Source organism: Rhododendron vialii, chromosome 5a, assembly GCF_030253575.1.
Source record: "Rhododendron vialii isolate Sample 1 chromosome 5a, ASM3025357v1".
Lineage (NCBI taxonomy): Eukaryota > Viridiplantae > Streptophyta > Magnoliopsida > Ericales > Ericaceae > Rhododendron > Rhododendron vialii.
The window spans coordinates 16,168,731-16,195,414 of NC_080561.1; the positions used below are offsets into that span (position 1 = coordinate 16,168,731).

Here is a 26,684-nt window from a genome sequence, read left to right on the forward strand (position 1 = left end):
CTTGTACTGCTCCTTCTTCGCCTGCCCATAATCTTTTCTTTCACGATAAGTTTTGGGCTCTGGCTTGTCAGCTTTCTTTATAGGCCCCTTTACTTGCTCGGCAGCCAACTTTCCATCCTCTCGTAGGATGTCATCCTCGTTCCTGGCGTGCTGCTCAATTCTCTCCATCAATTTTGCCAATGTCTGCATGGGACTCATGTTTAGAGACTTACGCAGTTCCCCCCGAACAGGTAAGCCTGTTTTGAATGTGGCTATTGCGTATTCTTCACTACATCCTTCAATCTCGTTGAAGGTTTCCCAGTACTTTTTTGCATAAGTCCTGATCGGCTCGTCCTCAACTTGCTTCATAAAAGTAAGACTCTCAAAGGTTTTGGGAGCTTTCCTACTCATCAAGAACCGTGCAGTGAATTCCTCGGCCAACTGCACCCATGTTCGGATAGAGCGTGAGCCCAATTTGTGGAACCACGACAAAGCAACCTTCCCTAAACTCGATGGGAACATCTTGCACATGATTGCGTCATCCCCTTCATGCATAAACATTGCTTGCTGGTAATGCTGTATATGGGCCACGGGATCAGCATCTGTCTCGTAGAGGATGAATGTTCCGTGCTTTACCCTGGTCGGCAATCTAGCCTCCTGTAACTTTTTTGCAAAAGGGGAGGATGCTATATTCTGAAGTGCTTTCCGTGCTGCTTCTCGTGCAGTCATGGCTTCATCCTCTGGTCCTTTCTTGGATAAAAATTTCATTAAATATTTGAATTTTATTTAATTTACTTATTTTCTTTTGAGTGGCTATATGTTTTCTTGTAAATTTCGTTGTAGTTAGATTTTGGTCTCGACTAGAAACCCTACGTGACCAATTTAGTTAGTTTCCAACCGACTACTTGGAGGAACCGAGCAACCAACGTACCTAGTTACTAGATGAACCTTTTGGACCTTTTGAACCTTTGCCTTTACCCATTGGTCCATAATGGTTATGGTAATCTTTGTCCATTGGACAATAGGCTTTCCTTTAAAATATTTTGATAAGTACAAGGATATAGTATTTTAATGGGTTTATAAACTCATGAGCAAAGTACATTTATTCTTTGTTTATTAGGGATTCTCCCACCCCTCCATTATCCATTGGATAATAACCACAAGGGTAATTTTTGTCCATTGGATAATAAACTTTTTATTATAAAAAGTACATGTAGTCTTTTCAAAATTTTATTTTAATAAAAGGTACTTGTACTCTTTTATCCAATGGTTATTAACCGCAAGGGAAACTATTATCCATTGGGTAATAACCGTTAGGGAAGTTAGTGACCCTTGGATAATAGAGTCTTTTGACCAAATAAAGTACCGATGTGACTAGAGAATCTTCCAATAAAGTTGATATGACTAGTCAACCTTTTTCAACCCTAGAAATTACTTATTTATTTCTTTTTATTAATTTGGTTTTATTCTTTGTCCATTGGACAATAAAAGTTAGGGGAACTATTATCCATTGGATAATAGAAACTCAATTCTTTATATTAAAGGGGTTTTGAGCAAAGTACTTGAATAGACATTTATAAATATTTTTGAAAAGTACTTTTAATTATTTTTTCTAATAAAAGTTTCCTAGTAGCTATTGACCATTGGACAATAAATGTTAGGGGATTTATTATCCATTGGGTAATAGATTTATTCTTTCACCAAGTACATGGGTTGAATAAACTAGTCTTTTTCAAAAACCCCATGGGATGAGGTACAAATATTTTATTATGCTAGTACTTAGTAGCCTTAAAACCTAAGTTTTCCTAAGTACCCTTAATATTATTTTGTATTGGGGTTTTGTACCCAATTGGATTTGTTTAATGGGAGGTGTGATCTACCTAGATTACAAAGTACCCTAGTTTATTTATTTAAAGGGGCATGTGCCTAATTGGATTTTTGTTTATTGGTTTTTAGATTTGAAAGAATCTTGTACCTTTGTACCTTTCTTATTCTTTCTTGCATTTATATATATGTATATATATATATATATATATATATATGTGTGTGTGTGTGTGTGTGTGTGTGTGTGTGTGTGTGTGTACCTTTGCAAGAGAGAGGAGAGAGAGACCAAGAGAGGAGAGAGAGGCCCAGAGAGAGGGAGAGGAGAGAGAGAGCCGAGAGAGAGATAGGAGAGAGAGAGGGAGAGATTTTGTTGTACTTTCTTGACCTTCCATGATCCTTCCTTGATCTTTCTCCAATCCTTGGAGAATCTTTTCCCTAACCAAACTTAACTCCCCATTTGTACTTCCATATTTGTTTAGTACCCAAATCTTGTACCATTGTCTCCTATCCTTCCAACAAATCTCCCATAGTCCAATCTAAGGACTAAACTAGCCTTGCAAGCTACCATATTAGGCCTAAGTCTTTTTATGCCTAATGACAACCTATGATGGACTATCATGACATAATCCTAGCCTTTATTAGCCTTAGACCTTGACTACAAGCTAAACCTAGATTATAATTACCTAGATTCACCTAAAAAGCCTAAGATCTTAGTTGATTACATAGCCTTACACCTAAGATTTGGATTGGACAAGCTATGACTTGGTTGAAAGGTTGATTTGATGACTTAATGGAGCAAAATCCATGGGAGATATAGAGAGAGAGAGGGCCGGCCATAGAGAGAGGGGGAGAGCCAAGAGTTTTGCCTATAAATAGCACCCCATGCTTCTCATTCAACTCACACCTTCACCTAGCAACTTCTCTCTCTAGAAAATTAGTGTTCTTTCTTTGTTCTTGAGTGTTCTTGAGTTCTTCAAGAAACTCAACCTAGGCCGCCACTAAACCGCCACTCGACCACCCTCTCGATCCAAAAGTAGAGTAGTGTTAGTCAAGTAGAAGTTTCGAGAGAAACCTTTCTCTTTCGAAGCTACCGGAGACCACCGTAGGAAGTTACTCCGCCCGACCACCGACGTACTTTCCGTAGCTGACTACCGCCTAGAAGAACTGTAAGGAAATCCTTACTTACTCCCTATGTATTTACTTACTCAAGTATAAAGTAGGTTATTTTTATTTACGTACTTATCGTTTGTTTAGAAGTATTCGTATTTTGATCTTTAAGATAGTTATGAGTATGAGTATATGAATTGCTTGTATTACTTGTGGTACGTGATAAAGCATAAGTGATTTCACTCCAAAGACGTCCGTACATGTGGCGTTGTGCTTTGAATAAAGCATAAGTGATACACTCCAAAGGCGTCCGTATATGTGGCATTATGCTATAAGTGGTGATTGAGCGTGTTAAAGTAATATAGAATTGGATGATCTTGTTAGAAAGATTCATGTCCTACCGCGGAGTCTTTGAATGTAAACGAGACACGAGAACCAAGAAAGTAGAAACATGACACCTAGGGTGTGGTTAATTAAAAGAAATGTTTTCCGAGGAAGGAAATATTTTGAAACAACATAATGACCGGTTTTGGGTGGCATTATGTGACTTGTGTGCGTGTGTAAAAGAAACATTTGAAAAAGGTTTTTGAAATGTTTTGAAAACCGCAATGTGGCCGGACATGGTAGCCCATTGTGTGGTGTGTGTTGAAAAACCCAATGAGAACCCGGAGCGGCGGAATCATTGTGGGAATACTCGGGAACCCGGAGCGGCGGAACCGAGGGTTTTAGATTGTGTGCGTTCCCATGGGAACCCGGAGCGGCGGAACCATGGTGAGGTATGGCTTGGTTATCCGCGGTACGGAGCCAATGCAAATATTTTTGTGTGCCAATGGGAACCCGGCGCGGCGGAACCATTGTGAGGATACTTGGGAACCCGGCGCGGCGGAACCAAGGTTGGGTGTGTAGCTTGGTTATCCGCGGTACGGAGCCAATGCAAATATTTTTGTGTGCCAATGAGAACCCGGCGCGGCGGAACCATTGTGAGGATACTTGGGAACCCGGCGCGGCGGAACCAAGGTTGGGTGTGTAGCTTGGTTATCCGCGGTACGGAGCCAATGCAAATATTTTTGTGTGCCAATGGGAACCCGGCGCGGCGGAACCAAGGTTGGGTGTGTAGCTTGGTTATCCGCGGTACGGAGCCAATGCAAATGATTTTGAAAGTGTGTGGCTTGGTTATCCGCGGTACGGAGCCAATGCTAATGATTTTAAAAGGTTGTTTTGTAAATGAAAATGTTGACACGGTCTACGATGAGTCGCGTAGGAGAAACTCTGAAATCTTGGACACCAACGATAGTTGATTAACGAATGTGGATGTGTCATTGATTAAACTGTGTTTATACCTATCATGTGGAAATCGATGTGTTATTTCCTGTTGTTTGTAAGTATGGGTTAGCGGGTATGGGATTACTCTGCTGAGCTTTGTAGCTCACGGTGTTGCCTTTTTGGTGACCCTGACATATTATATCGGTGGCGATGCTGGTATAATGTGTCAGACTTTGTAGATGATCAGGGTAAACAGATCACCGTGGAGGCTTTTGGAGCTGAGGAGCTGGCTAGGATGGAGAAGAAGGAGGAGCTGTAGTTAGGAACCTTAGGACCCCCCTTCATTGTGTAAATATTGAACTCTTGTAAGAGTATTTGTTGTAATAAGAGCCAGACTCCATTTGATGTTATCAATAAAATGTCCTTTTAACGTACCCAAAATTCAGGGCGTTATAGATTTTTATCAATAAATGGTCTTCTTAACGTACCCAAAATTCGAGGCGTTGTTACACGTACCTGTCCCTATGATGTTTTCTACTCCCTTCCTCCTCGGGGGTAGAGCTTCGACCTCTGCTTCTCCTCTTTCTTGGAGATACCCTCCTTCGCTCGGGTGTCTGGATCTTGCTCCTCCCTTTTCGTGGTGAAGTTTTATGTCGCCTCGGGGTCAGACTTCTGCTTCTGCTCCTCCTTCCTCGTGAAGGAGCCTTTTGGTACTGTACCAAAGCGTATTCACTGCCTCTAGAATTTCTTCGAGATAGTCCAGAATCCTCCGGATGTTCTCTGATTCTCTCTAGTTCTCTGATTTCATGTTCTCGTTTTTTGATCAAACGAGCATACTCAATTTCTTGTCTTTTCTTATCAAGAACGTCTTCGCTACGGTATATACTTCTGAAGTGTGCAATCGATTCATCCCCTCGATGGGATTTAGTCCTTCTCGTGGACTTCGATGCAGTCTCTCCATCTCTATTTCTGGAGTTGCCATGGATAGTAGGGGGGTGGCCCTTACTCGTGGTCCTCTTGTGCCCTCCTTCGGGCTTTCTTGGAGCCCCGGGTGGAGACTTATCCCCTCCTCCAATTAACACATCCTTTGGGTCGTGTGGCGTTGCTGGATCTACTTCCACCATGGTCGTATTTCAAAGGGAACTCTTTCGTTTCCCACAGACGGCGCCAATTGTAGGTGGACAAATTCAAGCTGTGCTCTGAACAGCACTGGAATGCAGCGGCTTCACGTGCCTCTTGAACGTAACCCTAATTTGTTAACGTAACCCTTGTCCTGCAAAACAGACAAGGAGTGAGTGCACCTTTGCCTCTCGTGGCAAAGGCCCTCCGATGCCTTTGTTAGTATTTCGTACTAGCGATCAAACCCTAATTATCAATAGGAAAGCAATAAGAATGCAGTGTATTGCGTACCTTTTTCCTCTAGGTTTACCTCATATTTATAGATTTATGGATGCTTGCTGCCCAAGTATCCATATTGCCCTAGGTTTCCTACCTCGTATAGGAAAACTAGGATCTCTTGGATTCTTGTTCCCTTATCAGTTTATTTCCTTAATCCTTGTAGGACTCTTTTCCATAACAAACCGAACATCCCATTCTCATTGGGTATCTTTCTTAGATCCTATATTCTTGGGATCTCATCCCTTAACGGAATACCAGTGATTCTGGACCCTTCTAGAGTGTTCTCTCTAACAGGTCTTTTCTCTTTGTTCGGCCATCTCATGGCCGAACAGATGGCCTGGACTAGTTACTTCACATGTAACTGGTCATTTAGAAATGATTTGGACCATCTCCTTTCTAAGGAGTTCTCCTTCTGTTCGGCTTTCTCTTGCCGAACAAATTTCCTGAACAGTGGCATCTCATGTCATTTTTCTTGTATTTGGTCCAATAACGTCTCGTGTTACTATACCGAGAATCGTACAATCTCTTTGGACCATTGACTTCTCATGTCACTGGTCCATAGCACGTTGACCTTTTCTTTGACCGTGCTCGGGCTCGTTTTGTACTTGTTCGGGAATATCTCCCTACAACATTTACATGATTTTCTTACATCCTTACAACCCAATCTTTGAACCATCACTTCTTCTTCCATCAAATCTTCCTAAAAATCTAACCCAAGTACAAAATCTAGTCTTTCAAGGTCATACCTTTCATAATTGCCCCTTTACCCATTGGACAATAATTGCTAGGAAAATTTTTATTCCTTGGGTAATAGCCAAGAATTTTGCTATAAATAGCACCTCATTCTCACCATTCAACTCACACCTTCCATTCTTCAACTTCTCTCTAGATAGTCTTGTATTTTTGCCTTGTTCTTATTTTGTTCTTAGTGTTCTTGAGGTTCTTCTTGAGTTCTTCAAGAAACTCATCCTAGGCCGCCACTAAACCACCACTCGACCACCCTTTCGATCCAAAAAGTTTAAGTAGTTTGGTCAAGAACTAGTTTCGAGAGAAACCTTTCTCTTTCGAAGCTACCGGAAGCTCACCGTAGGAAGTTACTCCGTCCGACGTACTTACTTTTTTCGTAGCCGTACCTACCGCCAAGAAGAATGGTAGAATGCCTCTACTTACCTACTCTACGTATATTGTATGTTGTTTGTATATCGAAATGCATGGAAGTATTTGTATTTTGATCTTAAGGATGGTTATGAGCATGTATATATGATTACTTGGATTACTTGTTTGATGTGTGATAAAGCATAAGTGGTATCCACTCCAAAGGCGTCCGTACATGTGACGTCATGCTTTAAGTTGTGATATGAGCATGATAGAATAATATAGAGTTGGATGATCTTGCTAGTTTAGTTTCAAGATTACAATGAATGATTTATGATTACGTATGAGAAAAGTCCTGCCGCGGAGTCTTTGCATAAAAACGAGACACGAATATTGAGAAAGTAGAAACATGACACCTAGGGTGTGTTAATGGCAAGATATGTTTTGAAACCGCAATGTGGCCGGATGTGGTAGCCCATTGTGTGTAAGAAAACCCGCAATGTGGCCGGACTTGGTAGCCATTGTGTGGATTTGCGGAAACCGCAACGTGGCCGGACTTGGTAGCCCGTTGTGTGAATGAAAACTCGCAATGTGGCCGGACTTGGTAGCCCATTGCGTGGATTGTGAAAACCACAATGTGGCCGGACTTGGTAGCCCATTGTGAAGATTGCCAATGGGGCCAGATGTGGTAGTCTCATTGGTAATATGACTTGGTTATCCGCGGAGAGGAGCCAATGCAAAGTTTTGCGTGCCAATGGGAACTCGGTGTGACAGAACCATTGTGAGGATACTCGGGAGACCGGAACGGCGGAACCGAGGTTGGGTGTGTTAAAATGATTTTGAAAATGTTGATTTGGTAAATGAAAGGTGAAACCAGTGACATGGTCTACGAAATGACGCATAGGAGAAACTCATAAATCATGGACACCAATGACTGTTGAATAGCGAATGTGGCTGTTTCATTGTTAACTGTTTCAATTAGATATGTTTGTATTATGTAGAAATCGTTAATTTTGTGATCTACTGCTTGTAAGTTAAGAGTTAGTGGGTATGGATTATTCTATTGAGCTCTTGTAGCTCATGGTGTTACCTTTGGTGACCCTGACATATTATACTGGTGGCGACGCTGGTATAATGTGTCAGATTTTGTAGATGATCAAGGTGACCTATACACGTTGGAGGCCTTTGGAGTTGAAGAGCTGGCTAGGAGGGAGGAGCAAGCGGAGCTGTAGTTAGGAACCCTTATTTCCCTCCCTTTTGTAATGAAAGTACTCTTATGGAGGTTATGATATAATAATGAGCCAAACTTTATTTAGATATTCAATAAAATTGCTATTTAACGTTTCCCAAATTAGGGGCATTACATCCAATTATTTTCGGACATTTTGCATTTTTTTCATCCAATCAATTTCCAGATACTTATTTGGACCACTATCCCTACATCATTGTGAATTTATTTGGAATAAAGCAACCATATATTTTTTATTCATGTACCATAAAATGAGGAAAATGAAAAAACAAAACATATAACATCTTATTATACTTTTAAATAAATATAATTATTTATTTGAGTTACATTACGTAGGCGACAAAAGTCCATAAGTAACAATTTATTCTTTCAAACTTTTTCCTTCTCGACCTACTCACGCCCAAAGCAAAAGCTCCAGTCCTCAAAATATGAAAATAGCATGTGCCTCATGTTCCTTACTTGTGGAACAACCTAAATAAATGAAAAAGAAGAAGAGATATTTACGAAGATTAATTTTAAGTTTGCACAAAATTAAAACACATTAATTACGACTTATTTGCATATATTCATTTCACACGTTAATATCATTTAGGCCGAATGACCAAACTACACAAGTTAATATATTCTAACTTCATGCACTTATTTTTTCTTCTCTTAGAAAACTGAATTTGATTTCAAAGACAGTAATAATGAACACTTTCCTTCTTTTTATTTTTTCCAAAAACCTATTCCTCTTTCAATTTTAAATACGATACAAGCTTTCTCTCTCTCTCTCTCTCTCTCAAAACAACCCATTTTCTAATCGGAAAAAAAAATGAAAGAAGAAAATAAGGTTTGTCTCGAATCGAATGATTCAAAAGGCAAAAAACAAAAAACAAAATGCAAAAACAGAGGTAGGAATTGGTTATTGTGCTTCCCTATTGTTAAAAAGTGGTAACGAACAAACATATCTTGTTGCCATGGAAAAGATTTATCTACTGAATTAGCGGGAAAATCAGGGCTTTTTGTAGGTTTTCAATTCCAAAAGTAGATTCCAAAACAATAAAGAACATGAGAGAAAAAAAGAAGAAGAAGAGAGAGAATAGCAACACAGAAACGAGGTCGAAGGTGTCGCCGTCAGCAGAAATGAGGTCGAACGTCGCCACTCACCAGCAGCCGTGGATGTGTCCTCTCCTTTGCAACTACAGAGATATACAAAAAAAATAGAAGTAGGGTTTTTGTTGGGCGGGTAGTGAGGTGTGTAATGGAGGGTATTATTGGTATTGAGTTAAAAAACCATGGGCAAGGTGATCATTTTACAGGAGGAAGCTTGAAACATGATTGACAATACCTAGTACCCCATTATATTACTAATCCGGCAAAAGTGTGGGATTATTAATCACATCCTCTTCTCAATCCCATCCTTTGTTTGACAACAACCAAACAAAGAGTTAAGAAACCCATGCCATTAACAATCCTATCCGAAGGCCTAATACACTTATAAAACAAACATGGCCAACTCTTTGGAACTTACGGAAACGAAAAGTAAGGATACTATTTACTTAACTTTAAAATTTTATTTTCTTTATCTCTTTTTCTTCCAACAAAATACAGTAATAGTTTTAATTTTCCTTTCTTTTTTTGAGTTTCAAACATAGCCTAAGGCTCTGTCTAGAACATATGGAAAGGAAAAGAAAAGAAAATAGAGAAAAATAAGAGGTAAAATTTACTATTTATTGTACGTAAAATCTTTATTTTCTTCCCTCTTTCTCTTTCTACCAAATAATTCAACTAAATAATAGAAGGAATTTTTTTTTAAATTTTCCTTTTCTTTTTCCAAAGTTACAAACAGAGCCTCTAAAGTTTTATTCAAGTTTACTCCGTAACTTGGAGGAGTTTGTAGAAGAGAAATTGATCGGAGGAGAGAGAAGAAAAGGCGATGACAACGGCGACATTGGGCGGAGCGATGAATATCGTGAACAGAGGCGGAGGAGGAGCGCAGAGGACGGTGTTGATTACCGGGGTAAGCAGAGGTCTGGGTAGAGCTCTAGCCCTAGAAATGGCAAAGCGTGGCCACACCGTTATCGGGTGTTCTCGCTCTCAGGATAAACTCGACTCCCTCCACTCCGAGCTGTCCTCCTCTGCTTTTCCTGCTGCCCAACCTGATTCCAACCCTTCCTCTCCTGACCGCCACCTGTTCATGAACGTCGATGTGGTCAGTCATCTCTCTCTCTCTCTCTCTCTCTCTCTCTCTCTCTCTCTCTCTCTCTCTCCCTGTATGTACCATGTATCTTTCTATATGTATTTATCCATATAATGCGCTCCCCGCTTTCCATTTCATTGTACTAGGGGTTGGGTACACTGTCCGTGTGTGCAAGTGTATATATGTGGGGAGTCGGAGTTGGTGTACTTAGTCACATAATCCTTCAAAATGGCATTCGCTCCCGTTCTTAATCCTTGCTTTGTGCTCGTCTTCTCAATTCTCGCACTCACGATTTTTAGTTGTTCGGGAGGTTTTTGGAAGACGCTTTCACATCCGCGCTCGCTCCCGCACATTATGTGACTTATGGTGGATAGTTATTTATTTATAGCGCAGGAGTGGGGGTTTGTGTTCGAGTAATTTTACTATTAGCAGTAACGGTTAATTCATGTGTTATGGTGAAAGCAATTGTAAAATTTGGTTATTTATTAGGACGATATTGGAAAGGAAAATGATTTTCACACTCTTTTTTTTTATAATGGCACTCCATTTTTTGTCTTTTTATGAACCTTTTGTGTGTATTTTTTTCACTAAAAGACTAGAAAATGAGTGCAATTATCAAATAGGGGAGTGTTCAAAAATCACTCCCCACAAAATTTTGTGCGCAACAATTGGTGTTCTCCCTTTCTATTGTGCATACCGATGCTCTGGACTATCAATGAATGAAGCATGATAATGTGCACAAATTGAATTGGGTCTCTAGGCATGCCCTCTCTAATGCCATTCGGCTTTGATTTGGGGGTATAGTTCTGCAGCAAAACAGATATAGGAGGGCCACTGTTTTAGTGGTATTTGAGAGTAGCTACTTTGTGTATATTGCCAAAGGTTAGGTCTGTCTCCAATCATCCCCCGCCTATACCCCTAATGATTGGGCACTACATGGGTTCTGTTGTTGTTGTGGTTGTTGTTGTTGGGTGTGTAGGCTGTTGAATGTTGGTCAAGTTGTGTTTATTAGGTCTGTGATTTCTCTCTTTTTAACATCTTTTGTTCGGTTTCAAAAAAAAAAAAATCTTTTGTTTGTGTGTGTGCTCTGCAGTGTCTTAGAGCATCTCTAGTGGGGTTAGGGATGGCATTCGGGGCGGAAATTGGGTTTTCCGTCCCCGATCCCTGAAACCGAAGTTCCATCCATATCTGCCCCGATCCCCGAACGGGGAGGGAAGAATGAAACCATTTTCGAGCCATTCGGTTTTCGGGTAATCCCCGAACCGAATGGAATAGAAAAATATGTTTACCCGACCCGACTTGGGCTTAATTTCAGCAGCCACACCAACAGCAGATAACACAAGCAAGAACAGCAGTTCAGAACAGAGAGAAACAGGAATCGAACAGCAGATGGAACCCCAGTTTATACAAATTCGCGAAAAAGATCAACACCAGAAAATCAAATAACAACCAGTTTCAGAGATCTAACAGCAAATAGAACCCTAGCTTATGTGGATTCTTGAACAGAAAAGAGCAAAACTTTACCAGATTGTGTAGAAATCCAGTAGATCGTGTGAGAACCAAGACTTTCCAACCTTATCAGTCTCACGCGAACCTTGCCGGAGGACTTTCCAGCCTTATCGGTCTCAGGCTGGTCTCAGGTGAGCCTTGTTGGAGAGCTTTCCAGCCTTGTCGAGATCAGGTGAGCCTTGTCGGAGTTTGTCAGGCTCAGGCGAGACTCGCTGGAGTATGGGTTTGCTGGTATGACTTATAGCTACCACTTATGGGATGAATAGCTCGACAGTACTCTGAGAGAGAGAGAGAGAGAGAGAGAGAGAGCAGATCTAAACTCGCTGCCTCTCCCTCACTGAGAAGTGAGAAATGAAAATAGGAACCCTAACTCAGTAACTTATGTGTATATATATAGGCAGGGGTAATTTAGTAATTTACTAGTTCGGTTTGGGTTCGGGTTCGGTTCGGTTCGGGTATCAGCTGAACCATGACCAAACCGAAACCCGTTCGGTTATCCTATGTGCCAACCAAACCCATACCCACGGGGATAATTTCGGTTATGGTTCGGGGATAATTTCGGTTATCGGTTTGGGTACCCATCGGTTTGGTTCAAATTGCCTTCCCTAAGTGGGGTAGTAGTTAGGTGTAGCAGTGCTAAAATAGGCTATGCAGCAAGAATGAAGTATTTGTTGTGCTAAAATAGCTCAATTATATTTTCTTTGCAAATTTTGAACAAAAATTAGCGCAATGCTTATTTACACTACATTGTTTTCACATAGCAGAGTGCGTACTACATTGCTGGTGCTGTGGGGCCATTCATAGAAAATCCGTTATATGCGTGTTCCATAGGCGTTGGTGCATTTGGTGTTTTTGAATGTCTGTGTATGGTATCTTTTTGTGTCTTTGTCTGTTCTGTGGGTTAGAGCTGCACATTAGAGCATCTGTGGCGGTCTAGTACTTAGGTTTAGCAGTGTTAAGTTTGTTAACAAATAGAAATGTGGGCCTGTCCATGGTTTCTCTGTACCATGTAGAATTCCCAAACAAGAGACAGATAAAGGGGAAGGAAATACCCCTTTTGTCTTCAAACCCCAGCACATGAAGTCCTATTTGGTTCTGATAATGTCCCTCTATCTCTGTAGTATATCTTCGTGGGAGATTTTTGAAAGGTTAGGCATACTATGTTTATTGCTAAAATCGAGGCTATTCTGGCTAAAGTGTCAATAATTTTTGTTGTGGTACTAGATGTATCGATTCACATTTGACATTCACTTGGTAAAACCTTAGAATACATTGTACTCTACACTCATGGGTGGAACTACGGGGGGTGGTGACACGTGCCACCCCCTGTTTCAAAAAATACCACCAAAAAAGGAGAAGAGCACAGGATAACGTTATATATTAAAATAAATTTGCACAAAGAGCACTTTGGCTAAGTGGTTAAAACTTGTGCCACGTTCTTGGGTCTTCCCAATTCCCATTCTAGTCTCCCCGGCAGCATTTTATCTTTTTGTCCTTATAGAAACCTCCTCTCAGCTCTCTCTCTCCTCAATTTTTGCATGAACTCTTACAAGGTTTGTAATTTTTCACTAATTGGGGTAGGTGTCCCCCGCACTTTCGAACACATAATTTTTCTAATAGACTAACGTGGTTCAACTAGGTATTTAAGGGTATGCCAAAAAAAAAAAAAAAAACTAGTACTTTGTACGAATACTGGAAAAATTGCAATTTACAGAATGGTTGGTTCGGACCAAGAAAAATTAATATCGTATTGTATTCTATTGAATACCATGAGAGAGTTGGAGCAAGCCTTTTTTTCTTTTTCACAAAAAAAAAAAAAAAGGCCAACGAAAAAACCTAATCATATGACTTTCTACTTAATTTTCTTCTTCATATTTTTCCGCACAACATATAACTAGATTTCCATTAAATGGTGCCACCCCGTGGCTAAATCCTAGTTCCGCCACTGTCTACCCTTGTTCTCTTTTACCTCATGTGATTAAAGAACTTTTTCCCTCCTGTGATTTAAAACAAGATAATGCAGGTTCAGCCTATAAAAGAAGTTTCAACCGTAATCATACAAGTAAACAATGACAACCATGAGTGAATCTTATATCTGACCTTAAAATCCCATAGGAGAGAAAACCATGTACCTTTAGCTGATTTTAAAGTGTTACAACCACAGGAAAAATATAATATAGTAAGTTCTCTTTGGGCATTTTTAGAGGTTTTGCAATATTGAGAACACAATGCTCTTAGATCACACAAGCAAGTCCCTCTCCATAATCGAGGATGACAATCATAAGAAGTTGGGCGAGGAAGATCTTGATTTGCTTTGTATGGCCATGGAGGAAATATCTTGTACTGAAGGTGAGGTATGATTTGTGAGGATTATGTTAGGTATCATCCCCTGTGCGTTGGGAAAATGAGGAGTTTGGATTTTGGCGGAACCCCCAAGGAGGGAGCAGTATTTTGTGTTGATTCTAGAGATGATTGACAGAAGAGAATGGGCAGATGCAGTGCGGGTGACGGGATGCAATCATTCTTTGAGCCTCAACGGTATCAATATGCGATGTAGAATATCATCAGGGGAGTGATAGGGATTAGGGGATGCTACCCATGTACGATTGAAAGCAAAAAACAAAAGGCCAAGAAGCCAACAATACTAAAAGAGACCGAACAAAAAATAGAGCCTATATCCCTCTCTAAATGCCGAAAATGTCTAACATTTTAATGAATTTATCAACAGTTGGTTTACACTCCCTCGACTCCCAACTAAACAAACTAGAAAGAAAAAGAGTTGGAACTTTGATGGAGAAAAGAGAGGGGAAACCTTTTCCCCAATTGCCATTTAGTTGTTCTGACCATTTATTGTCTCAACCACATAGGAACTAGACTCAATGAGTACGATCACACATTTTAGCTATTATTTAATCATGTGTGTGAAAACTTCTCTCCAGTAGAGCCTCACAAGCAGAGTGAAAATCCGTAAGGCAATTGGCATCTTAGTGGTTGATGCTAATACCGGTGAGTAGGATGTGGAACATAAAAGCTAGGGTGGCGAACTAAGTTGCTTCCTATTCTTATTTGAGTTGTTGTCGTGGAGAGACGCTTATCCTTCAAAGCAATGAATGGGTTTCTCATGGAGCACCGGTGGTATAGTGTTGTATATGGCGGTGCGGTACTTCAACTCGGAATCCCTCAAATTTGTTTTGATTAGGGCATTTTGGCAAATCACCCAAATTTCTTGAGTTGAACAATTGGGTTTCTAGTGCTTTTGTGGTGTGAATGTGTTACGGGCCATTGGAAATAGTTGTGGGCTATGAAGCACTGACACTTCAAAAGGTAGCTGTGTCTGCGTATTGGACATGGGGCTAAATACGTACGTAGCGTGCCCCTTAAATTAAATTGATTTTTGAAGGGGGACACGGCGGGGGTAGATGAGTAGTATTTTTTTAATTTTTTCTGGGGTAAACATGCTATTACTCAAATGTTTTGGTTTTAGTGTAATTAAAGCTATATAAGCAATACTAAAACATTGATAAAACACATATCGATCAGTCGATTCATGCAGCCATGCAAGAATCCTAGATTGACATTACCAATTGAAGCTGTGTGTGTGTGTGTCGCTGTGTTTGTGTGTGTGTGTGTGTGTGTGTGTGTGTGTGTGCGTGTGTGCGTGTGTATGCACTGGTATACCTATCTTAAGCTGTATGCTTGTATATAACTGTTATATCTATTATATCAGTGTATATATTTGATAAAAAAAAAGTTACATGGATATTTATATGGCGGCGGTTCCAAGGACACAAGCTTTGACACAAATAATTGGAGCCATTCAATTTGTCTAAAACATGTTTTTAAGAAATCCCGTAAAAGATCAACTCATTCGGATATCGATAAGGGCTTGATCGGTTCATTTCAAGGACAAATACCGATATAGCCCTTACTGATATGTGAATGAGTTGATTTTTTACGTGAACTCTTGAAAACATGTTTTAAACAAATTGAACGGCCCCCACAAGGTGTAATAAATTTTTGTGTCAAATTTTAACACATTTTGACACAAGATCTTAGCCATTCATTTCAACGGCTGAGAATAGAACACTCCCCTTACTCCCTTTCCACCTCCTCACCTAATCCCCCCTTTCCCAGACCCAACTTTGGTCGGCTCCTCCTCCGGCGACCCAATTTCCGACGAACACCCAGTGAACCCCGATTCAAAATAGCCAACGAAACCCAAAACAAATCACATGCTGCAGATATATATATATATATATATATATATATAACTCAATTGCAACCCTAAATTTACTAATTACTTGGAAAGGAAAATGTAATCCTAATATCTGAAGTTTAGAATCGTGAAAAGGGGAAAAAGCTATTCAACTGGGGTTAAAAGGGCTCGTGGTCATGATGATTCCACGCACTATTTTTTCACCATGAAAATCGGATCGGAAATCATATGGCGATGTGCAAACAGAGAGATCCCAAAGCCGAAAGAATGTATGTGCTTGATTATTAGTTCTTTATGCCGGTGAAATTCCGACGAAGAAAGACTCCGATGAATATTTTTCTTTTCCGGAGTGAAGCTATGGTCCTACTTCACTTATCAAAAGCCAAAGGCGAATTTTGAGGTCTTTATTTATGTGCTTAACTGATAACTCAAACGTTCCATGAAAAAAAAATCTCTTGAACTTGGATCGCCGGAGATGGAATTGTCGGAGGAGGAGGAGGAGCCGGCCGGGGTTGGATATGGGAAAGGTGGGTGGGTGGACGGAGAGAGGGATGGATTAGGTGAGGAGGTGGAAAGGGAGGAGGGGGAGTGTTCTAATCTCAGCCATTGAAATGACTGGCTAAGATCTTGTGTCAAAATTTGTGTGGGTAGAACCAGCCCATATATATACACTAGCGAATGCCCGTGCCTTCAACAATGAGCAAAGAGAGGACATGTTGTAAAAAAATGGATAGGAACATAGTAAACTATAGTATATGCGCAGGACAAATCGAGGTGCAAAAAATATTCAAGTAGGTCAAAAATTTCTAAAATCCATAAATCACCCAACACACGTAATAAAAATTAACTATTTTCAAACAAATATATATTTGTAAAACTTAACCTAACAAATAAAATGTCATTATGAAATTTCCAATGTCTTAACAAAGCTCTTATCACGATGATCCCATTGTCCCTTTGCCAGTCCTCGACATTCCTACATAAATAAGATTAAGAATTATTAAATTCATCACAAAATATGAACTGACAATGAAATCAAAAGTTTGGAGGGTATTTGAATTTTTCCCTAAACTCCCAATTGGAATACTTTTTAAGATACATATGTTATTCCGGTAAAGCTTTTAAAAAGTGTTAATGGATACCTCAGGTGGTGTGTCTAGACATGTCTCACGTGTTTCTGTCGTGTGCATGTCCTCGCAGTGTCGGACCACAAAGTCTATCTAAAAATTAAGAGAGCTACACAAAAGTGGACATAAGAATTAATTCACTCCCCAACATTTTCACTTTGTCAAACATGCATTTTAAACACAAAGTGAACATCTATGAAAGACTTTTAACAAAAGTTATAGATCAAAAAAATTCCCATCCTCAGATAATTAGAACGAAGAACCAGCATACCATAAAAGTAGGTTGCTATCACTGCTTTCTCGAAGATGTTAATATCACTGCTTTTAAATGTGAAGGAAAAGATGGGTAGAAATCACCTAATTTCATTCAATAGTCTTTAGAAATACGATGGAAAAGAAAGGAAGACCTACCTGAAGTGATATATGAAATGTGCAGTCCTAATGCATGTGAAATGCAAGGAAAGATGAATCAACAAAAAAAACACCCAAAGTCCAATAATCAATACAACTGGTGTGTTAGTAAGAGCAGAGAGTAAGCTACAGTGGTAGATTAAAATAAAAGGTCCATTGCTTCAGCCTTTCGTTTATCCTTTCCGACAATAAAGGGTAAAATCAATACCAAACTTTTAATGTATTACCTCATGCAAGCGCATAATGTCCTTTTCATTGCGGATCACAACACCAGTATTTCTTTCTTGAAGAACTTGAACCTATATGTGCAAAGTCAATAGAAAGGAAAAAATTGTTTAGGTAATAGGCTGTAGATGATTAAAAAAGAATAACTGTAAGAGGTCATACCACTGGACATGAATTTTCTTTTCCCTTTCCTGCGGTGGTTAGCTTTTTCTTTCCCTTGTCCGTGACTGTTCCCTTTAGTTTTTCCTTAGCAATTGGTTCGGCCTTTGTTTAATTTTTTTTTTTTTTGGTATAAACAAAGAGGCCATGACATGAAGAACCCATATTCTACCAATCCTAATAATCGAGATCCAAAAACTCAACTGTAATAGCCGCCATCAGTTTTTGAAGTTCGAAACCGAACAAGAACCCAAGTTAGAATACTTCATAGGCCATGTCTAGGCAATTAGAGTTTGGAAATCAAACTCCCAAACAAAGGCCGTGTATTAGTAGTAGTAAATCAAATACCCAAACAAAGGCAATTAAAAGGCCATGTAATAGGTCTAGAACCAAACAAATTCTACCCAAACAAAGGTCTATAACCAAACAAAGGCAATGAAAACTTCAACAAACTGAAGAACAGGCCACATTATTTTTTCTGCAAGAAGACTCTAGGATGATGGGAGTCTTACTGGAGAGGGAGAACCAAATCGATTTCGTGGACGGCTGATTGGTGGGTGTGCTTTGTTGATTTCATGGACGACTGATTGGTGGGCGAGCTTTGTGGGCGTTGAGGTTTCTTACTTTTTTTTTTTTTTGATCTGAGCGTCGAGTGGGTTTTGGAGAGAGAGAGAGAGAGAGAGAGAGAGAGAGAGAGAGAGAGAATTAGTCTACTTATCTGAAACTTTGGAATTAACTTTTGTTTGCATCTTTTAAATTTGTTAAAGGGCAATATTGCTACCCGACTTAGAAATACCACTCAAGTACGTAAATGCAAAATCACACGTCTTAGCATGCATCCACTTCAACTTTTAAGCCGGTTATGTATTCACAATTGAATGCCCCCATAGTTTGTGGCTCGTACTATTAGATACATAAAAGAAAAACAACTAAAACATATATCCGAAGTTAATTACGGTTTCACAGTTTGACAAGGACTTCAAACATTGACACCTAGTTATTCATGGGGAAATAAAATTTCAGAGAACAACACATTGTGTGTGGTATTAATGATGCAGTAAGCTTACTTTGGAGAAAAAAGAGCCACAGAGTTCGGGAGCGCGATACCCTCGGGTAGCAACATTGCCTTTTGACAAATTTAAAAGATGCAAACAAAAGTTAATTCCAAAGTTTCAGATAAGTAGACTAATAGTCAAAGGAGGAAAAAGTGAATAAAAAGAAGATGGAGATACTAAGACTAAGACTAACATCAACAATGAGAATACCGAGAGGTGAATCTATAATGAATATTGATGAATATTAATTACAGGATTCACAGCTATGGGGGTGCCCAACAAATGAGACTCGATGGATGATGCGCCAATAACAAACTAACCAAACCACAATCATAGCCTAATAGTTGTAGGCTCCGAAATTAACTGGAAAACAAACAACTATTTGTACACAGATTCACATTTGTACACAAAATCAACTATTAATGGCCTATTTCCAAATACGATTTTTCAACTGAAGGAATAAAGTCACAGATAAGATTTTTCATTAAACCGAAGTAAAAATACTTACTTTTCGTTGAGATTTGCTTGAATAACCGGACGCCACCTTCACTTTCTTCGCGACTTTAAGTGCCTAAAAAAGAAACAAACTTCAACACACTCGTAAAAATAAAAAATCCTCTTCTTTGGGTTCCTTGGCCTCCTTCATTTTGTCAAAGGTCTACTTGTTTTACTTGGTGTTGAAAATGTCGAACTCTCTCATCAGAATATACAGAATGGGAACTAGCCTTGACTTGAAAGGAGTTAAAAGGACTGCTAACCAAGTTATTAGGCCGGACCCCATTGTTACTACCTTTCTGAACAAACACTTAAAAAAACTAAGTGAATGAAGCAGGGGGCGGGTCTGCTTTACTTGCCATGATTTATATCATGTGAATCAATACTCTGATTGTATTGTAAATTCGTTTAAACAGAGCCAATTCACCAATATATACAATGAAATGTCAAATTTCTGGATACCACTGTTTGTTTTGAATAATTCATAAGCACGATAACCTATGCAAAAACCAAAAAACGGAAAAGAAAAACCGTAAACCTGATTCAACCTAGGTCATTACAATTATCAGATATTTCTCACAACCAAAGCAACAATTCAACAATGCATTCGACCAGATCGCCCGATTGATACTCAATCTAGCCAATTGATTTCATTCACCAACCTAAACTACAATTTTATCGTAAATTCCTTTTGATCAAAAGCCAATTCACCGATACTTACCAATAAATGCCTGAAGTTCAGGATACCAACTATTTTTATTCAGAGAACTCATAACCTCAATGGCCTATGCAAAAACGATTCAACCTAATTGATGACTATTATCATATTCTCTCCTGGACTTGGAAGGAAAAAATTCAACAATTGAATCAACCACAGGACCATTGGGACACACAAACGCGCCGGTTGATTTCATTCACAAACCTAAACAATGATGTTATTGTGAACTCCTTTCAATCAAAGCCAAATGACCAATAATTACCACAAAATGCCTAAAGTTTTGGATACTATTATTATTTTTGTTTGAAGAACTCGTTCGCTCAATAGCCTATGCAACAACCGTTTTGACCAATATAGCAATTAGTAAATAAACAAAAACAGGAACTTCAGCATCCACATAGCATTTAATAACTATGAACCAATGAAATTGATGGTAGAATGATAGTAAATAATACTAGAGGAAGCCTGACTAATCTCTCTAATGCTCTCTTTTGTGGAATTTCTTCCGACTACAACCAAAAAAAATTAGCAAATTAATTGGTCAAAGGTCGAAACAACTGCTTTGATTGCAAGGGGAAAGACATGAGATTAGATGTGTACTGTTCTCAGAGGCTCAAAAAACAGAGAGGCAGACTAACTGTGATTCCTCCAAGCCTGAGCAAGAAAAACAGGCCAAATCAAACATTTAACCGAACACCTGGAATGCGTTTAAAAGAAAGGAACCACACCCAACCTCACTCACACACCAAATGCGAGTGAGTTTTGTGTTTTCTAGTAAACATTTAATCGAATAGGTGGAATGCGTTTTAAAGAACGGAACCACATCCAGCCTCTCACAAAAAAAAATTCAGGATGAGCCATCTATATAATAAAACCTTTGCTCTGATCACCGATGAGGGTCACCCACTCATCGAAATGTAATTCCCTTTGTTGGTTTCCAGCCACTGAATCACAATACCAAGGAATTAGACAAATGAAATCAAACATGAAGTGAGAATTGAACTCCATAAATGATGATGAGTGAAAAAATCGTAGTACTTTCTCCGTTTGGTGCAAACACTTTGATTTGCCATCAGAAATCCACACGGCAACACCTCTGGGCTTAAACAACAATTGCTGCTGAAGCAACAACCACTTGGCCGCTGCTGCTATCAGAGAACTCCCTCTGTCGCCACCTACTGATTTGTGATTGAAGTGGAATTGATTTTCCACCTTCGACGCTGAGAGGTCCCACGGTGACAAACGGTTTGGTCGGAGGGAGAGAGATGGAGTCGACAGAGAGAGGGATGCGGTGGTGCGGTGGGTTGATTGAAGAGAGAGAGAGAGTCACGAGAGAGAGAGAGAGAAAGAGAGAGGGAGAGAGAGAGAGAGGAGGCAGAGTCGATGGAAAGGGCAATTTGAAAATTTTCTCCGATGGAAATAGTGGTGCGGCTAGGGTTCCGCTGATTGTGTTTCAAATTTTGGAAATCAATTTAAGTAAAATTTTACCAAAATGCCGTTTATGATAGCCCTTGGATGGATTAGGTATTTACCAAAATGCCTTTTGTAGGATCAAGGGTAGAGATTTATGTAGGCATGAGGATAAATCTGGAGCGTTGGTTATCTTTTGGATTCAAACACAGCTTCTGTTTTATTATATAGATATACGGTTTGTTTCACATGCGGATCTCTTAAAATGCGCCCCCCCCTTTCCCGATCGAATTTCGATGATCCGAGCCGCTCAATGTGTTCAGAGCATGATTTTAAGGGTACCCGCGAGAAATCGGCAAAAAAAATGATTGGGAAGGATTTGATTTGAGCAGTTTTTATTTGAACCATTCCATTAAAAACTGTTCGGATGAAGCCATTCTCGGTCAATTTTTTTTTTGCCAATTTCTCGCTGGTACCCTTAAAATCACGTTCTGATCACATTGAGTGGCTCATATCATCAAAATTCAATCGGAAAAGGGGAGAAATGGGGAGGTCTGCATTTTAGTTAAAATGCGGGGGTCCTTCGGAGAAAAAGACTCGATATATATACACACACTACGGATCCTATAAGGGATCCATTAAATTGTTAAAATGTGGACCTCCCATTTCCTGATCAAATTTCAATGATCCGAACCGTTCAATGTGTTCAGATTGTGATTTTAAGGGTCCCCATGAGAAATTAGGGAAAAAAAAGAGACCGAAAAGTGCTTCATCCGAGCATTTTTCATTGAACGGTTCAATGAAAATCTGCTTGAATGAAGCACTTTCCAGTCTTTTTTTTTTGCTAATTTCTCGCGGGGACCTTTGAAATCATGTTCTGAACACATTGAACGGTTTGAATCATTGAAATTTTTAAAATCACATTCTGAACACATGAGTTGTGGGGTGTTCGAAGACGTGGATGTTATTACAACTTGTGAGAATAATTTGTTGTTGGCTCACTTCCTAGCTAAGAGTGAAAGATGTTGAAGTTTCGGCTGTTATAAAAAAAAAAAAAAATGGTGAAGTTTCAGTTTAAAATCAATATAATCGAGCCGCATGAAAAAATAATTGATGCAATCAACCATCATCATACATAAAAAAATAATATAAGAATATGAAACAAATTGGGAAAAAGAAAAAAATATACATAACATTTCGGGTTCCCCTTCGTGTAACTTCAATTTTTTCTACGTGAAAAGATAAGCTACACTACTTTAGTATATTGCTTTTGCCCTTTACTTATGTTTTTAGCCTTGTATGTTTTAAATGGGGGATAAATTTGAGCACCTGACCAAAAATAAAAGGATGATGTAGTTGTTTTGAAGCTTCAATGGAGGGTTCATCTTTGCTGGGTATGTAGCATGGCAAGTGAACCAATTATATGCAATACTATTCAGTGATGTAAGCTATGATGCAAGCCACCTCTCCTTACACCTATAAAAGGAGGGCTCTCCCCGTTGCAAGACCCAAGTGAATAAAAGCCAGTGTTTTCATAATAATATCATGTGTCTTGTGTTCTCTTTTGATCCTAGTGTAATGGTCTTTTCAGAAGGGGTGAAAGTCTTGTGAATAGCGTAGTGAAAGTCCATGGCAGGTAAAGTAGAATTGACTAATTGAACAGTAATGTTCAATTATACTTTGAAGGTGTAAAGAAAGTCTATGGCAGGTGTACGAAAGATCCAATTGTGCATGGATACTATTTGTATAGGTAATCTATGATGTAAGCACCAGTGTCTGTAGTCCCTCCTTACGCCTATAAAAGGAGGGCTCTTCCAGTTGTAAAAGGCAGGCTAATGAAAGTCAAAAGGCAGGCTAATGAAAGTCGGTGTTTTCCTAATATATCCTGTGTCTTGTATTCTTTTTGATCCTAACCTACTTTGTGTTTGTACCCACTTTGTGTCTGAAAACTTGGTATCAGAGCCAAATGTTTTTCATTCTAGCTTAAACCCCCTTCTGGGAACTTCTTTTCCAAAACTACTTCAAATCTTTTCTAAAAGAAAAAATTGAAGCGTATGCTCTGTGGTTGCCTTTTAAGGATCCTCCACATTAGAAACTTCATTAACTATTTTGGTTAAAGAATTTTGTATCAGTGGGTTAAAGTACCTTGAGACTTTTGGCTTTTGAGCGGTGTGTCTCGGTTTATCTACCCTAGTGTACAGAGTTTCATTAATCAAAATTAGTTAAAGATTTTACACCAGAAAAGAAAAGATTTGTTGTATGAGGAAACGAAGAACCCAGATTTTTATCCATAAAAATGAATCACTTGTTTTCCACCTACTCCTCTGCTACGTCATCCTTAGTTCCTTCAAGATCGTCCACTAGTAGAAATTCCTTTACTTCTTCTTCTAATCTTGAGTACTTGTATGAGTTTGAATACCTTCTTGATGATAGTAAGGTTCCCCTTACTGATCTTCCTTTTCTAAACCCGTATAATGCTTTTTTCAGGCCACAAACCTCTGTAAAAAAAGACTGTCACCCAACTCTTCTCCACAAAACGTCCAACCTCCGTAAAAGAATATGTTCAAGCCTCTAAGTTTGATCAATGCTTCATAGCAGCTACAGAAGCTGAACAACTTTTACCCCTGGAAATCCCGGTTGATTTGCCTCGTCTTTGGCAACAAGAAGGATTTACCCATCTCCACTTTGGCGCAATCAGACTTGCTGTCACTTTCCATGGCAGAAAAGGTTTACCTGTTACTTCCAGACTTGCTCTGGTAGACACCAGGTTCATATAGTATCAGCACCCATGCATTGCTACTGTCCAAACCACCTTAAATGCTGGAACTGTGATCTTTACCTTTTACCCCAATTTCAACATGCCACTAGCAGATCCTCATTTGCTATCAGCCTCGAAAGTGCAAGTTCAAATTGGTAGTGCTTCCCAAATTTCCACCACATATGCAGCAACCCTTCACTACCAAATGGCCTATCGCCTTCAAAACCATGCCTTTGACATGTCATTACCCTCCTCCACAGATGAAGCACTTTTCCTAACTGTCAATGCACCTCACCAAGCTTCCTGTGTCCATGTTCCACGACAGATTTCCCGTCCTGAACTTTTCAAGCTTCTCCCAGAGTCTTGGGTTACAGCTTATGAGAAAAACCAACAAAAGCCCATCCCAGTTCAATCCTCAAATCCAACTTTCATCCCAAAACCTTATGGTACAGTAGAGATTTCATTCCCAAAAGAAGTCTCTGCCTCATCCTCTACCCAACTTGTTATTTTTCCCTCGAGAATTGACATGTTTGTCGATGGTTCTAGACCTGGCCTTCCAATAAAATATTTCCAACCCAGTGGCTTTCTAGTCTTCTATTTCAAAAATCCAGAAACAGGTCATTGTTACTTTGATGCCTGTAACTGTGATGAGTGTCTAGAAGACAGTCTTTTAGAAGATGAAGAAGACTTTGAAGAACCATGTCCTTTATGTCCTCCGTCACCTCCCATTTCTTGTAAATCTCCACCTCCTCCTCAACCTCCATCTGATGATGGCTCTTCGAGTCAACCAAGTGGATGTTTCATGTTCACCTCATCCTCTTCTTGGACTGAAGCAGATTTTCCTCTAGAATTTCATAGTTCTCAAGAAAGAACGACCCACCGTCATAAAATTCCAGACCCTACTACCATTCTCCCTACTACCATTCTCCCTGATGGTAGCACAAAAGCAGTGTCAGCAGCAGAAGCAGCAATAAATTGGCAGTCAGCAAATTCTTTGGCTCAGAACAAAATTCTTCAGAGAATTGCTAACTCTCAGCAAAATTTGGAGAATGTTGTCCATAAGAAGTTATCATCTTTGGAACTTCTTATCCGAGATTTGCAGCAGAAAATTCAAAATGTTCACCAAAAACTTCTCTAGATGGCATATGCAAACCAAGCATTTTCAGCAGCTTTTTATCAAAAAGATGCTGAAATGAAGCATTTAAAGAATCAGCTTCATTCACTCCAAGCTCAGCAGTATTCTCAGCAAAAAAGCCCTTTTGACATGTTCACATCTTCCTCTCAACAAAGTTTGTTTGGGTATCCTCAAATGTCTCAACCTTTACCTATAAACCCTACCTCAGAATTTGGTGAGTCAAGCTCCATCTTTGGAAGCTCAACTTTCCTTCCTCCACCAAAAAGACCATCTCCACCAAAACTTCATTTCTCAAAGCCCCAGATAAAGCCTGTCCAACCTCCAACAGTTCCGTCTCCACCAACTACCTCTACCTCTACCTCAAGTCCTACTACCTCCACTCCTTCTAAACCAGCTGATCCAAATTCAAAGTCACCTCAGTGAATGGTTCAGTCAACTTCTAACCCTTCCAAAAATCCAATTTCTACTCTCCTACATACCTTAGCCACTATACCAGAAATCCCCTCACCTGAACCAACCATTGAGTTTGGTTCGGATTTTGAATCTACTCACTCTACTCCAATTCCTCATGTTTTCATGATGAACCCAGATCTTCCTGAAGAACATGTTGAAGATCCTATTATTGAAGAAGGTCCTGAGTTTGATACACCTCCACCTCCAGAAATCCCAACCTTTGATTCTTTCTCACATTCCAACATCCATACTTAAGGTTTCTCCTTTGATAACATTCCCCCATCAAATTGGCTGCATAAACTTTATGAGATTCACGCTTGGTGCACTGCTGCTATGCTTTCCCCAAATGCTACACTGAGTATTGTTATTACTAAGTGTACAACAAAATTCCTTGGCCGTCTTCGTCAATGGTACTTGGCTCTTGGTGAATACCGACAGTTGCAGCTTAAACAACTGCCAACTCTTGATCAATTCATCTCAGTCCTGCATACTGAGTTTCTTGGAGACCATAATAACACAAAAGAGTTTGTTCGAAAAGAATATCTTAGCATGAAGTGCTGTTCATTCAAAAAGAAAGATCTCGAGATTCATTATGACCGTATGTCTCAGAGATTTTATCTTTTCAACGGCATGGATGATGTTAACCTCAAGCAAGCCTTTCTCAATTCCCTTCTTGAACCATTGGGAAATGAGACAACAAGATTACTTCAAACAAAAGGATTGATGCTGAATGCAACATCTCTTGGTGGTATTTACCAGCACTCTTTGATTGCCTTGGAAAAATTGTGCAATCACCAGAAATTCCTCAGAACTCTTGAAGAACAGGGAAAACTTCTTGGCAAAGCATGTGACCGTCCTGACCTATCTATAAAGTGCAAAGACAAGAAGTGCACTTACCATCCTTCATACCGGAAGT

General features: G+C 39.5%; 1 protein-coding gene, 2 long non-coding RNA genes and 1 other non-coding gene across 5 annotated transcripts in view; 3 read left to right on the forward strand and 1 right to left on the reverse strand.

Moving 5' to 3' along the window:
- The first annotated feature begins 9,736 nt into the window (after nt 1-9,736).
- LOC131326503 (NADPH-dependent pterin aldehyde reductase) overlaps nt 9,737-26,684 on the forward strand; it is a 31,541-nt gene continuing 14,593 nt past the window's right edge. For both annotated transcript variants that reach the window (XM_058359304.1, XM_058359305.1), the window contains exon 1: nt 9,737-10,109. In XM_058359304.1, coding sequence (XP_058215287.1) covers nt 9,834-10,109 — 276 coding nt within the window. In that variant the 5' untranslated portion in view covers nt 9,737-9,833. The remainder of the gene's footprint in view (nt 10,110-26,684) is intronic.
- Nucleotides 10,811-10,916, forward strand: LOC131328153 (small nucleolar RNA snoR100). The gene has a single exon (XR_009200431.1). It is a non-coding gene; the product is annotated as a small nucleolar RNA snoR100 (small nucleolar RNA).
- On the forward strand, nt 11,609-13,307 carry LOC131326504 (uncharacterized). Its single transcript, XR_009200010.1, has 2 exons — nt 11,609-11,737; nt 11,779-13,307. It is a non-coding gene; the product is annotated as an uncharacterized LOC131326504 (long non-coding RNA).
- LOC131326505 (uncharacterized) lies at nt 17,514-17,859 on the reverse strand. The gene is made up of 3 exons (XR_009200011.1): nt 17,748-17,859; nt 17,588-17,659; nt 17,514-17,538 (listed from the first exon to the last, which is right to left on the reverse strand). It is a non-coding gene; the product is annotated as an uncharacterized LOC131326505 (long non-coding RNA).